Source organism: Cervus elaphus, chromosome 12 (genome assembly GCF_910594005.1).
Source record: "Cervus elaphus chromosome 12, mCerEla1.1, whole genome shotgun sequence".
NCBI lineage: Eukaryota > Metazoa > Chordata > Mammalia > Artiodactyla > Cervidae > Cervus > Cervus elaphus.
This window is the reverse complement of record NC_057826.1, coordinates 60,217,790-60,229,980: the sequence shown is the minus strand read 5'-3', so window position 1 is coordinate 60,229,980 and position 12,191 is coordinate 60,217,790. Positions and strand designations below refer to the sequence as shown.

Sequence of the window (12,191 nt, the reverse complement as noted above, 5' to 3'; positions counted from 1 at the left end):
GAGCAAGGATCTTTTAATTTCATGACTGCAGTCACCATCTGCAGTGATTTTGGAGCCCAAGGAAATAAAATCTGTCACTGCTTCCATTGTTTCCCCATCTATTTGCCATGAAGTGATGGGACTGGATGCCATGATCTTAGTTTTCTGAATGTTGAGTTTTAAGCCAACATTTTCACTCTCCCCTTTCACCTTCATCAAGAGGCTCTTTAGTTCTTCTTCGCTTTTTGCCATAAGGGTGTCATCGGCATATCTGAGGTTATTAGTATTTCTCCCAGCAATCTTGATTCCAGCCTGTGCTTCATCCAGTTCAGCAGTTTTTTGATGTACTCTGCATATAAGTTAATTAAGCAGGGTGACAATATATAGCCTTGACATACTCCTTTCCCAATTTGAAACCAGTCTGTTTTTCCATGTCCAGTTCTAACTGTTGCTTCTTGACCTGCATACAGGTTTCTCAGGAGGCAGGTCAGGTGGTCTGGTATCACCATCTCTTGAAGAATTTTCCACAGTTTATTGTGATCCACATAGTCAAAGGCTTTGGAATAGTCAATAAAGCAGAAGTAGATATTTTTCTGGAACTCTCTGGCTTTTCTGATGATCCAACAGACGTTGGCAATCTGTTCTCTGGTTCTTCTGCATTTTCTAAATCCAGCTTGAACATCTGGAGGTTCACGGTTCACATACTGTTGAAGCCTGGCTTGGAGAATTTTGTGCATTACTTTGCTAGCCTGTGAGATGAGTGCAATTGTGCAAATACACAATAAATCTGTGACAGCTTCATTTAATGATTTATTCTCACTTTATCTGGTTTTATTTTTAAATTATCAATTACTTGTGTTCTTAGAAATAGACCCCTATTTTCCCCATTTGGACGTATCATTTTTATAGTGCTATTTTTCATTTAGTCTCAAAATGGCACGATATTGAGACTATTCTTACTCCTTGATACAAAAGGGATATTTACACACATATTTGAACACATATAAATATACTCTTTATGATAAGGTCAGGGTGACATTAATAGTCTCTGGAGCTCATAAATGAGGCGGGATATACCAGCTTCCCACCCCAACTCCCAACCCCACAATTAAGAAGCAAAAGGACAAACTCCAGGGTTATGTGAATTCAGAGGAGAATAGCCCAAGGAGCAACACCAGACACAGAGGTATACAAGATAGAGGATCAAATGGCATTCTTGTGCACATATGAATATCACATACACGATGTGAAATATACCACGTGAGTTATTTTCTGTTTGACAAATGAGAATTATTTTTTCCAGATTATAATTGCTTGCTGTTACTCCCTGCCCCCTTACTGTATTCTGAGAACCAAATGGCACTCCTCCTAGAGTCCAACTGTTGCACCCCTGAGTGTGCCTTTCTAAGAAGACAGAAGACAGTTGCTCTGTACGCTCCCTCTCCTCCAGATATAAAATGCAACCATACTTTATTTTTGCTGTTATTTACATTTTCCTTAGGTAACAGTCCACTTTCCTAAAAGTTTATTAGATATAGAAACTGAGGGGTAGAAAGATTAAGAAAAATTGTTTTTTGCCTGTGCTCATGAAGTAGAGCAGCTGGTGAATGAAAAGAAAGCCCAAGTTCACCAAGAGTTTTCAACTACATCATCCTTCTCTGAATGAGGATGTTTAAAAATAATAATAAAAGCACACATCTTTTTTTTCTTAAGGGCAATGAATTCATTTCAGTTGCTGTACATTTGTAAAGAACATGATGTTTTAAGTCATTCTGGACTCACAGTTCACTGCTTCTAAGTAGTAGACAGTCTAAAAAAGCTTTGATAAGTCTTTGACTTTAACTCCAAAAGGATCCCCTACGTAAGTTCAAAGCTTCCCAAGACTACCTCAAATTGGGGAGGGCTCAGTATCCTACCGGAACTTACGAGATAACTGTCTTATCTTCTGATGAGCAGGTTAGGTGGCTTCACATTGAACAGACACAAACCTAGGAAGCTGGTGGACATAAATACCTGAGCAAGTTTCAGGGTATTATCCAGTAAAATTTATTTCACAGATTTACAAGCTTTGGGAAGGGAGAGTTACCAAAGGTTAAAGGATGAACACATTTTTCTAGTTGGAGCAAACTTTGGAGAAATTGCTTAGGCTTAATACTAGACAAGTGCTGTAAAAGACTCTTGAGAGTCCCCTGGACTGCAAGGAGATTAATCCAGTCCATCCTAAAGGAAATCAACCACGAATATTCACTGGAAGGACTGATGCTGAAGCTGAAGCTCCAATACTTCGGCCACCTGATGCAAAGAGCCGACTCATTGGAATAGACCTGACCCATTGGAAAAAACCCTGAAGGTGGGAAAGATTGAAGGCAAAAGGAGAAGGCGGTAGAGGATGAGATGGTTAGGTAGCATCACCAATGCAATAGACGTGAACTTGAGGAAACTCCGAGAGACAGTGGAAGACAGAGAAGCCTGGCATGCCACGAGGGAAGCCCCACATACAGTCTATGTGGTCGCAAAGAGTTGGAAACGATTTAACGACTGAGCAACAACAACAAATTGCAGGGTTATTTTTCTTTCTGCCCCCTGTTCCTGCCGCTGGAATCCATGCTGTAGCATTGCCAGTTCCTTCCTTCTTACCTATACTCACCAACCTACTTGAAATAATCAAATCAGGATGTAACAGCTTTTTCAAGTTTCCTCCAACCACGGCAGCTATCAATGCTTTCTCCTGTCTTGGCACAAATGTTTGTATATTTCTCAGAGTCTAGATTGTTTTTCCACTTGGCTTTATCTCCTCAATTAACTTCCAAACTCTGAGTTCATGGGGGCCTCCAACTCTTCAGTAATAAGTGGACCTGAGGTGAGGCCCGGATTCAATTCACAGCTCTGCAGAAATAACAGAGAGAATGCCCCAATGTTTAATCTGTGTCTATCTATCCTTATGTACAATCAATTAGCAGGTAGGATAATCTGGTCCACTGAGACTATAGGCCCCATTTAAGAATTCTTCGTTTTTCCCATTCAGGAGAACAGAAAAATCTCCCTGAAGATCCCTTTATGTCAAATGGTGGCCATTTTTTTCTTCCTCTGTTTGACATGCATGAACAAAGTTCTATTTAGTTAAAAATATATATTTTTTGCTGTCTTGCTGTCACTTAAAGGGCAATGCTGTTTTCAGGCCAGCATTTTATTTCCTACTCACCCCTTTGAGATTTCAATGCCCTTTTTGCTGTCCTTTAGGACTATGGGAGGCCTAGCTATGAACCAACCCTTCCTCTCTCACATATATATATGTATTTCCCTTTCCACAGAGTCACTCCATTATTTTTTATCCCTCCCACTCTCATCACAACAAAACAGGACAAGAAATATGCTGCTTGCAGATATGGTAGCATGTCACATATCTGACCTCATCTGCCAACCACATCATGGTCCTTGGTACAGTTTTGTCAGGGAACAGTAAGAAACTGATGTCTCCTATTCTTATGCAAAGTCATAGAGGTAGCTTACCAAAAGATAGAAAGAATAAGTTACATCATAATTTCTAATACCTTTACTCCTACCATAACATGTCTTTAACTGATAAATTTATGGTAAATGTGTAATAGCCAAAGGAAAAAAATGTTCCTAATATTTGAAATCCTTTTCTATGAGGGTGAACTCCTGGGGAATGTATGATCTGGATTATGAAATGGAAATCACCTTTCTTCCTGAATTCAATCAATTACATCAACAGGAAAGGAAATAAAGTGTTTTAAAACAAAGATTAGAAATGGTATCTTGGAAATAGTATCTTGGCATAGTATCTTGGAAAGGTAGTAAGAAACCAATATAAAAAAGCTTAACTAGGTGGTATAGTTAAGAACAAAACTGGAATTGTACTGGCATAAAATGGGAAATAACTAAGTGCATACCCCAATAAAGAAGATGAGGAATTTTAGCAAGATGGCAAAAAGGATCATTCCAGCGAGTAAGTCTGGACTGCGGAAAAAGAGTTGTAAAATTTCTTTCTGTAAAGAAAAGTCACAAAGAACATAGGACCACTGTCTGACTAGCATAATACAAAGCTATTGTGTCATAAATTAGTGAGATGATTTAATGCCATCATAAAGTCTCTTCTTACTTGCAACTTTATGATTTTACAGAACCAAAAGTTTATTAATTGGATTTGAAAATAAAAGTAGGATACAGCGCTCTATGAATGAAATCATTTATTCAGTCTGCTCTAAGTAATATATTTACATTGACAGTCATTGAAGCAAAGAAATGAAATTTCATTTTGAGGGACTATTCAGTTAATGGCAATTACAGTGAAGCTAAAAACGTTCACCCTATTCATACTTGAAATGCATTCAGTATAATACTTTGCTTGTCCTACTAAAAAGCCAAAAGGGAAAGTAAGATCTTCCCCAATTCAACGGGGAGCTGATAGCACATTCCTTAGTTCACTGCAGTTGCCAAGAGCTCAGTTCCAGGACTAGGAGGGTATAACTGGCTCTTTGCCTTAGATTTTGTTGATTGCAAGCCTTGAGCCTAACTCTTCCAAGACTCTTCCCAAAGCATGAGAACCAAGCCCGAGAACATGAATGATGAATTATCTTTATAGTTGGAAAGCAATCCAAGACCACGGTTCCTAACACTATCTTAAGACATAAACTGAACCCATAGGCTAATGCAATTAGCTGCATCCCCACGAGTCTTACCCCAGTTACATTATAACAGTACATTTTAAGAATACAGAGCACATTTTTTCCTGAAGAATTTTCCTGAATAATTTTTACTTATACCCCGTTTCTCAAAATAAGTTCAAGGTAGTTTGCCTTACAAAACAAAACAAAAAGAATTTTGCAATATCAGTAAAAAGAGTTGGTACCAGAGGCAATAAAATTAAGCAAAGATGATGAAAAAAAATGCATTCCTTGAATTTCTTTTATGACATCTATTCACCAGAATTGCTTCACCCCTAAACTTTTAACCTATAATTCCTGTCAGGACCCTGGCATCCTCACTGATTTGTTCACTAGAAAATGATTTCTTAGGCTTGATGTACAATCTGGTCAATCTAAAATACTTAATAAATCACTTAGAGGCTTCCCAGGGACAAACAGGACATGAGTAATTAATACTGTATAAAATAATCTGCTCATCTGGCATGTGAATTTTCAGTAACATAACCAGTAAGGACAACTTTGAATGAACAAAAATCATCTCAAGATACAAAGGACAGCCTACTTTTTCTTATGATGGTGACCAAGGTGGTGATGATTAAGGATGTGCTCTGTGTGTGTGTGTGTGTGTGTGTGTGTGTATTATCAGGTGCACATAGGGATAGTGGAGTGAGAAGTGGGAAGAAAAAAGGTTAAAGCTAACTGTATATGAAAGAGCTTCAGATTTACTTTTTTAAACAACATTCAGTAAAGTCATCCTCCCTCCTCCCATAGAGGATGTAGTTATTAGTCACTTAGCTAGGAATAGCTAATATGTGTTCGCTCAAAAAGCAGTACCTGATCACAAGCCTTCTCCAAACTCAAACGGGATAAAAATCACAATTCATTGTACCTTGGGATAATCTTGCCATGAGAATGGCAATATTCTGGGACCAGATGTAATGGTCAACTGACCTTCCAGAGCACTTTTACCCCTTTGGGTCAATCTGTACATTTAGACTCAACCCACTGACAGTCTGAAATATCTTCCAGATCCTTCTTATCTACCTTATCCTTTGGTTCTCAATTCCATCAATCTTTTCTGTCAGTTACTGCCTGAGGTGTCATTCTTAAAATTTGTGAGATTAATTGATATTACTTGAATTGAAAGCATATAGCTTGCTAATTTGTCATACATGTGTTGATAAATTTATTCTATTTACTGTTTCTAGCACATCCTGCAAGCTATTTACGGGCAGTACATTAACTATATTAAGACACCAAGTCATCAGTTGATTTGTCTCTCCTTAAAAACTATTCAAAGACATCTACTTGGTTTTTCAATTGCAGTGGGGATTTGTTCTGCACTAATGTAGTTATAAGGCTTCTCTGGTGGTTTCCCTTTCAGAGGGTAAAGTGTCTGCCTGCAATGTGGAGACCTGGGTTCGATCCCTGGGTCGGGAAGATCCCCTGGAAAAGGAAATGGCAATCCACTCTGGTACTCTTGCCTGGAAAATCCCATGGAAGGAGAAGCCTGGTAGGCTACAGTCCATAGGATCACAAAGAGTCGGACATGACTGAGCAACTTCACTTCACTGGTGGCTAAGTAAAGAATCTGTGGAGATGTGGGCTTGATCTTTGGGTCAGCAAGATCCCCTGAAGAAGGAAATGGCAACCCACTCCAGTATTCTTGCCTGTGAAATCCCATGTACAGAGGAGCCTGGTGGGCAACAGTCAGACATGACTGAGTGCTACTAAACAACAACAATGATTATAACAGCAATTATCATCTTTTACTAATCTCCTTGGAAATTATGAGTATAATAGGTCAGAGGTAAAAAATACAGTAGTTTTTTTTTCCTTTTTAAAGAAGACAATTGTGAAGTTTACAAGAGATATGACTCTCAAAATTATGTAATTATCAACAGGTTCCTTAAAAATCAAGTTAAACATTCACAGAATAATTTACAAAGAAAGCTTTAAAAACTAGGAAAATACTTTGGATCACTCTGCTCTAAGTTTTGCACTAGTATACACTTAACTGGGGTTTACATTTTGACCCTGAATGGTATATTTACTAGTTTTCCTAAACTTAATGCAATGGATTTAGTGCAACAAAATTCACAATGTCAAAAATGGGTACCAGTTCACAGTTCTTTAACGACTTTTTAGTTTCAGTGATGTTTAGTATAGTAAAAAGAAAATTAAAATAAAACTTTATGATTCCAAGATTATTTTACTAAAAAGGTTTGACTCCAAATAACATTTTTAAATTCAAGATGGGACAATATATAATTAAGAAAACTGATTCTGAAGACTACACAAATATAGATATATACAGGGAAAAATATCATTTCAAAAATTGCTTTTTAATAACATCAGAATCATTGGTGAATGGTAGACAGGCAGATATAAATCAAAGGATAATCTTCCTTACCCATTTGCCACATATCCACAAATCTCAGCTACTATGAAGTAAGTCTGCTAAGCAATATTCCCAGATAAATGACAGTAAGTTCCTAGTTTCATAGCAGAAACTTTTATACTTAAGTAGTTCACAAAGGACCAAGCAGATCAAGCACAAGGGGAAGACAATTAGAGTTAACTCGAGACAATATAAACTATGCATTAAAGCAAATATTCCCAATTACTGTAAAAAATCTGAATTTCAAGCTCAGAATTTTCCAGGAGAGCAGTACAAGAGTGAGGGACTGACCAGCTATTTCAAAGAAGAAAAGTCACAGTGATATATTTCTAAATCTTGTAATTAATTTTAGACCACAATGAAATGATTTTGCCTAAACTACCTATAAAATAATTTTATTTCCTCTTGATCCTGGCTACTAGAAGACAAAATTAAGAAGTAATCCTTTGTGTGTACCATGGATGGTTTTAGATCTGCAAATACAGGCAAATAAAGGGATGCAAGGGCATAGACTTTTATGCTAGCAAAGTTCCTACCTAGTCTTTGATGTGTCTGTTTATAATTGCCCTGCTTTTTTAAATTAAATTATTTTCAAGACTCCTTATGTAAAATGTTCAAAACACACTTTTTATAATCTTACACTAACTCTTATTATCTATGTCTTTTTTACAGCTGATCAACGTTTTACGCTTAAATAAAAATAAAATCTTCTCTTCTCCATAAATGCTTTGACAAATGAAAATAAAGCTACTTCAGGTTAAGAAAGGTCATGGTTTACAAAGTCAAAGCAATGGAATTTGCAGTTTTATCAGTGGTTCTCAGACTTTAGCTTACATCATAATCATCACCTGAGGTGAAAAACCCAGAATGTGGGTCCCATACTCAATTTCTGATTTAGAAAGCCTGGGAGGGGTCTGAGAATTTACATTCCTAACAAGTTCCCAGAGGACACTGATGCTGAAGGTTAGGAGTACCCACTTTGAGAATCTAACTTCTGTGATATAAAAGACAGATTTGAAAAATAATAGATAAATATAGTTTTCACCCATCTAATAGCTATGACATTTATAAGGACTAGAGATGCTGCCTAATTTTCACACAAAGCCAATTCTATTCCTAGCTAAGTGACTAATAACCACATCAATATTTAAAAAAAAAAAAAAAAAGACCACCACCTTCATTACTAGGATCAGCTCAATAGCAGGAATGCTTCCTCCCTTAATGTCAATCAACTTGAGCACAGGATCATTTTGATGCAATTGTTCTACTTTTGTTTCCACTCCTAGATCTTATGCTTTTCCACTACCCAATATGAAACTTGCCAGGGCAAATAATCTAAATGACAAAAAGTGACAGAAAAATGGAACACTGCCTTTCTAATCCAGACAGTTCCAAAACATCCCTTACCCACCCAATTGTCTCACTTCTCCTTATCTCTCTCTCTCACACACACACACATATTTAAAAAAAAAAAAAAAACCCTCTGTTTATTTGGGTTAATATGAACCAATGGGAGAGAAATAAAGACTTGGATAAACAGAATTCAGACTCTCTCAGACTAGGGAACAGCTTCCTGAGAAGGTTCTATCGTTTATCTGCAACATTGGTCTGCCCTTTGAATACCAGCCACTCTCAGATGCCACACATCAGTGTCCAGCAAAAGTCAAAAGAGCTCTAAATGAATTCCTGCTGCTCAAAGGCCCACCTCCTGCCATCAGCCAAACGGGTAAGACCTTCGGAGAGTCTAGGCGTTTCCCTCCTACATGCACCACCACCACCACCAAGAAAGCTCTCAATTTCATTCTGGAAAGAGGGAGTGCGGAGAGAGGAGATACTCGGATGCTTCGAGGTGGGAGAGTGAGGATCTCTTGACCAGAGCCAAGGAGGGAGGCAGGAAGACAGGCAAGGGGAGTGGCCGCTGAAGCCCAGCACAGACCAGTGCTCGCCGCTCCAGACCCTCTTCCTCCACCCCCAGCACGGCTCAGCCCTGGACTAGACACCGCGGAGAGAGTCAATGCTCGGTCGGATTTCGTGCCTCGGTTCGCAAACAGCTGCCCACCGCGCACTCTGGCTCCCAGAGTTCGAGGACTCAAGGTCCCCTGGCATCTGCGCCCACTCCGAAGTCACTTCTACGGTCCGCGCTTCCACGGGCACTCATGCCCTTTCCCCCCCGGGCAGCCTCTGCGGTGCTGGGGCCTCTCCCCCAGGGAAATGGAAATCACAAGCCAGGGGTCGAGGTTGCGGGGCGGGCGGGGAGGGGGGGGCGGTGGAGTGTGTTGATGTGCAAATTTCATTTTTTCTATGTCGGCCATAGCCTAGATGCCTTGGATGAGTCTTGGCCTGCTGTCCCCTCAAGGGCTGTTCTTCTAACCTTCCCACCATACCTCGAGAATACAAAAGTTATTTTTCCTTTCTGTCACCGTCTGCTTGTCCCGGGTGAAGACGTACGTTTCAGTTCAGCCAGAGCCTGAGGGTGTGTGTGTATTTTTCAGTCCCGAAAGCCAAGGGTGCCAACTGCTGACAGGCAAAGGAACCTGGATTTGCTCTTGAGGACTTAAAAACATCCAAGTTAACAAGCTTGCCCTTCTCTCGATCCTAACCCGTCCAGCCCTGGGTTTTCCAAAGAACTGAGATTGTGTTCTAGTTGCAATGAGCTCGCGTCCTGCCCCAGAGCCGAGACGCGCGGACTTGGCTGTCCGTTCATTCATGCATTTGCTCATCCATTCACATAAACATGTTCCTTAATTGCGTCTGGCACCGAGAATCTTGCCTGCTATTTTCCCCTCCCAAGTCAGTGCTCATGGCAACGGCTGGTGCAGAATGTAACTCGACTGTCAACCCACTTCCTGAGCCGGAAAATCAAGTCAAGGAGGCATTCCACTCCCCCCTCTCCCCCCAAAGAAGGAAAAGGTGGGAAGAAGAAAGCTGGGGGAGGGGGCTGGAGGGCAGAGAGCAATGGGAAGCTCACTAGGGTCACATTCGAAGCTTCCCTTCGGAGGAAACGGCGACACCGACGCCAAAGCCTCCAAGGAGCCCAATCACCCTTAAACCCAAGACTGCTAGAGCTCCGGTCCCCAGAGGGGATAAATCAAGTGCAAAGTCACTCATTCGCACGAGTGCGGGGCTGCCGGCCCGACCCAACTCGGAACCCGAACCGAGGCGCTGGGAGAGCGGCTCGCAGCCCAATCCGCAGCGCGCTCGCTGCCTCCTTATCGCTCCCAATAACGTGATGAAGTGTAAATCAAAAGCCACGCCGGGAGGGGCCCCGGAACGGCGCGAGTCGTGCATTTTCGCTCAGCAGCCTATCTTACCTAAGAATCACAAGGTCACGATAGCGTCGCGATTCCACTCACCGTACACTCCTTGGCCAGAGATCCCCTCCAGGAGGACTGTCAGCAGCCACACGAGACCGTACACTAAATCCATCTTCACGTGAACATGAACATATCCAGCCTGGGGGGGAAGCAGCGGGACCTTCTGGAGGCCGGCGGCTAGCCGGGCGCGCTCCGCACGCTCCTCAGCGGAGACGAGGTGCACGGGAATCGCTCGCGGAAGGGAGAAGCGCCGTACGTCCGTCCTTTCCCGGCGGCGGCCGAGAGCGCAGCGCAGGAGCCCCGCACACCCCACACTCATGCACACACACACACACACACACACACACTCACACAACACAATACCCTGACACAGACTTCCACGCACGCCGCACTCACACCGGGCGCCTGGGAAAATCGCAGGCGCCGGGGAGGAGCAGGGGGCGTGCTGGGAAGCGCAGCCGCGAGGAGAAGGGTTCTTCAGGGGAGCCGGCTCGAGTCTCCGCAGCGGCGGCGGCGCGCTGGGCCAGCGGCGGGTGCGGGCGAGGGGCCGGGTGTGCCGAGCGGTGCGAGCCTGGCGCGGGCAGCCAGGGAGCAGGAAGTGGCCTCTGACTCGGGGCACCGAGCAGGGGCTTCCTCGCTTGGGTTCGCCCTTACAAAGTAACTCGCGAAGGTCCCCGGAGGAGCGTCAAGCGGCGGCAGCGGCCCGCCGGTCCGCAGTCCGGAGCCCCCAGCCCTGCTGTCTTGCCTTCCCCCATTCCATCAGTTGCCATTGCAACGCCAATCCTGTTACACGATACAGGCTCGCATCGCCGAGCAGGGAGAGGAGGAAGAGAAGGAGGAGGAAGAGGAGGAGTGGGGCTAGGGGTACGGGGGTGGGGAGAAAGGGAAGGGAGGAGGGGGAAGGAGGAGAGGGACCGGCAGGGCGCAGAGTGTGCGTCTGGAGCTCTCTCGGGCACCAGCCTCAGCTGCCGCCACTGCCACCACCGCCACTGTTCTCCAAAATAGCCTTGAGCGCCCCGCCAGGGAAGAGGGGTCTCAGGCCCGCCGCACCAATTCCGGGAGCCGAAAGCAGAGTCCAGGCACCGCCACTTGCAAGAGAGAGAGAAAGCCAAGCAGAGATCGGATCGCACACACGTCTACGCGTGCCCACCGGCACCGCGCGCGTCCTCTTCGCTTCCGCGCTGCCCCCGCCAGGTGGAGGGATGGGGGCGGTCGGGACAGGCGGGAGTTTAGAGGAGGGAGCCGCAGAAGGGGTTCCCCGCCTGGGCTAACGTGGTGCTGGCATCCGGAGGTGAACGCGGGAGCAGCTGCCTGAGGAGGACCCCGGCTGCGTGGCCGCCGCTCGGGCCCCAGCTGCGGCGGAGGTGCCCGGGCTGGGCGGCGGGGCGCCGAGGGCTGCGCCGAGGGCTCGACGCCGGCCGGAATCCCTGGGTGTGCGCGGGGGTGCGCGCCGCGGAGGCGGAAAGGAGACGGAGGAGGAGGGCGAAGCCGAGAGCTGGCTGCCGAGCTGCCGGGCTGCCGGAGAGGAGGGCTGTGTGTGGTCACGTTGTGCGCTACGTGCTGAGAGCGCGAGCTGCTAGCCGCAGCCGGGCGACGTCAAAGCCGGGTGCGCGGCTCGGTCGCCTTCCTCCGCGCCTCCTCTGCCTCCTCGGCTCCTCCTCAGCTCTGCCTTCCTGTGTCAGCCCAGGAGCTCATCAGCATGGACAGCGCCGAGAGGCTCCGCGAGGCCGGCGGCATCCGGCCTCCAGCCTTCCCCGCGAGCCCCTCGCCCCCACCTCCCGGACCTGCGCGGCCGCGGATGCCAGTTAGCATTGCTGATTCCGCTGT

The 12,191-nt window shown here is 44.6% G+C and overlaps 1 protein-coding gene across 2 annotated transcripts in view; it reads right to left on the bottom strand.

Moving 5' to 3' along the window:
• Positions 1-10,748, bottom strand: part of MDGA2 (MAM domain containing glycosylphosphatidylinositol anchor 2) — an 867,711-nt gene extending 856,963 nt beyond the window's left edge. For both annotated transcript variants that reach the window (XM_043920701.1, XM_043920702.1), the window contains exon 1: positions 10,404-10,748. In XM_043920701.1, coding sequence (XP_043776636.1) covers positions 10,404-10,683 — 280 coding nt within the window. In that variant the 5' untranslated portion in view covers positions 10,684-10,748. The remainder of the gene's footprint in view (positions 1-10,403) is intronic.
• Between the last annotated feature and the right edge of the window lie 1,443 nt (positions 10,749-12,191).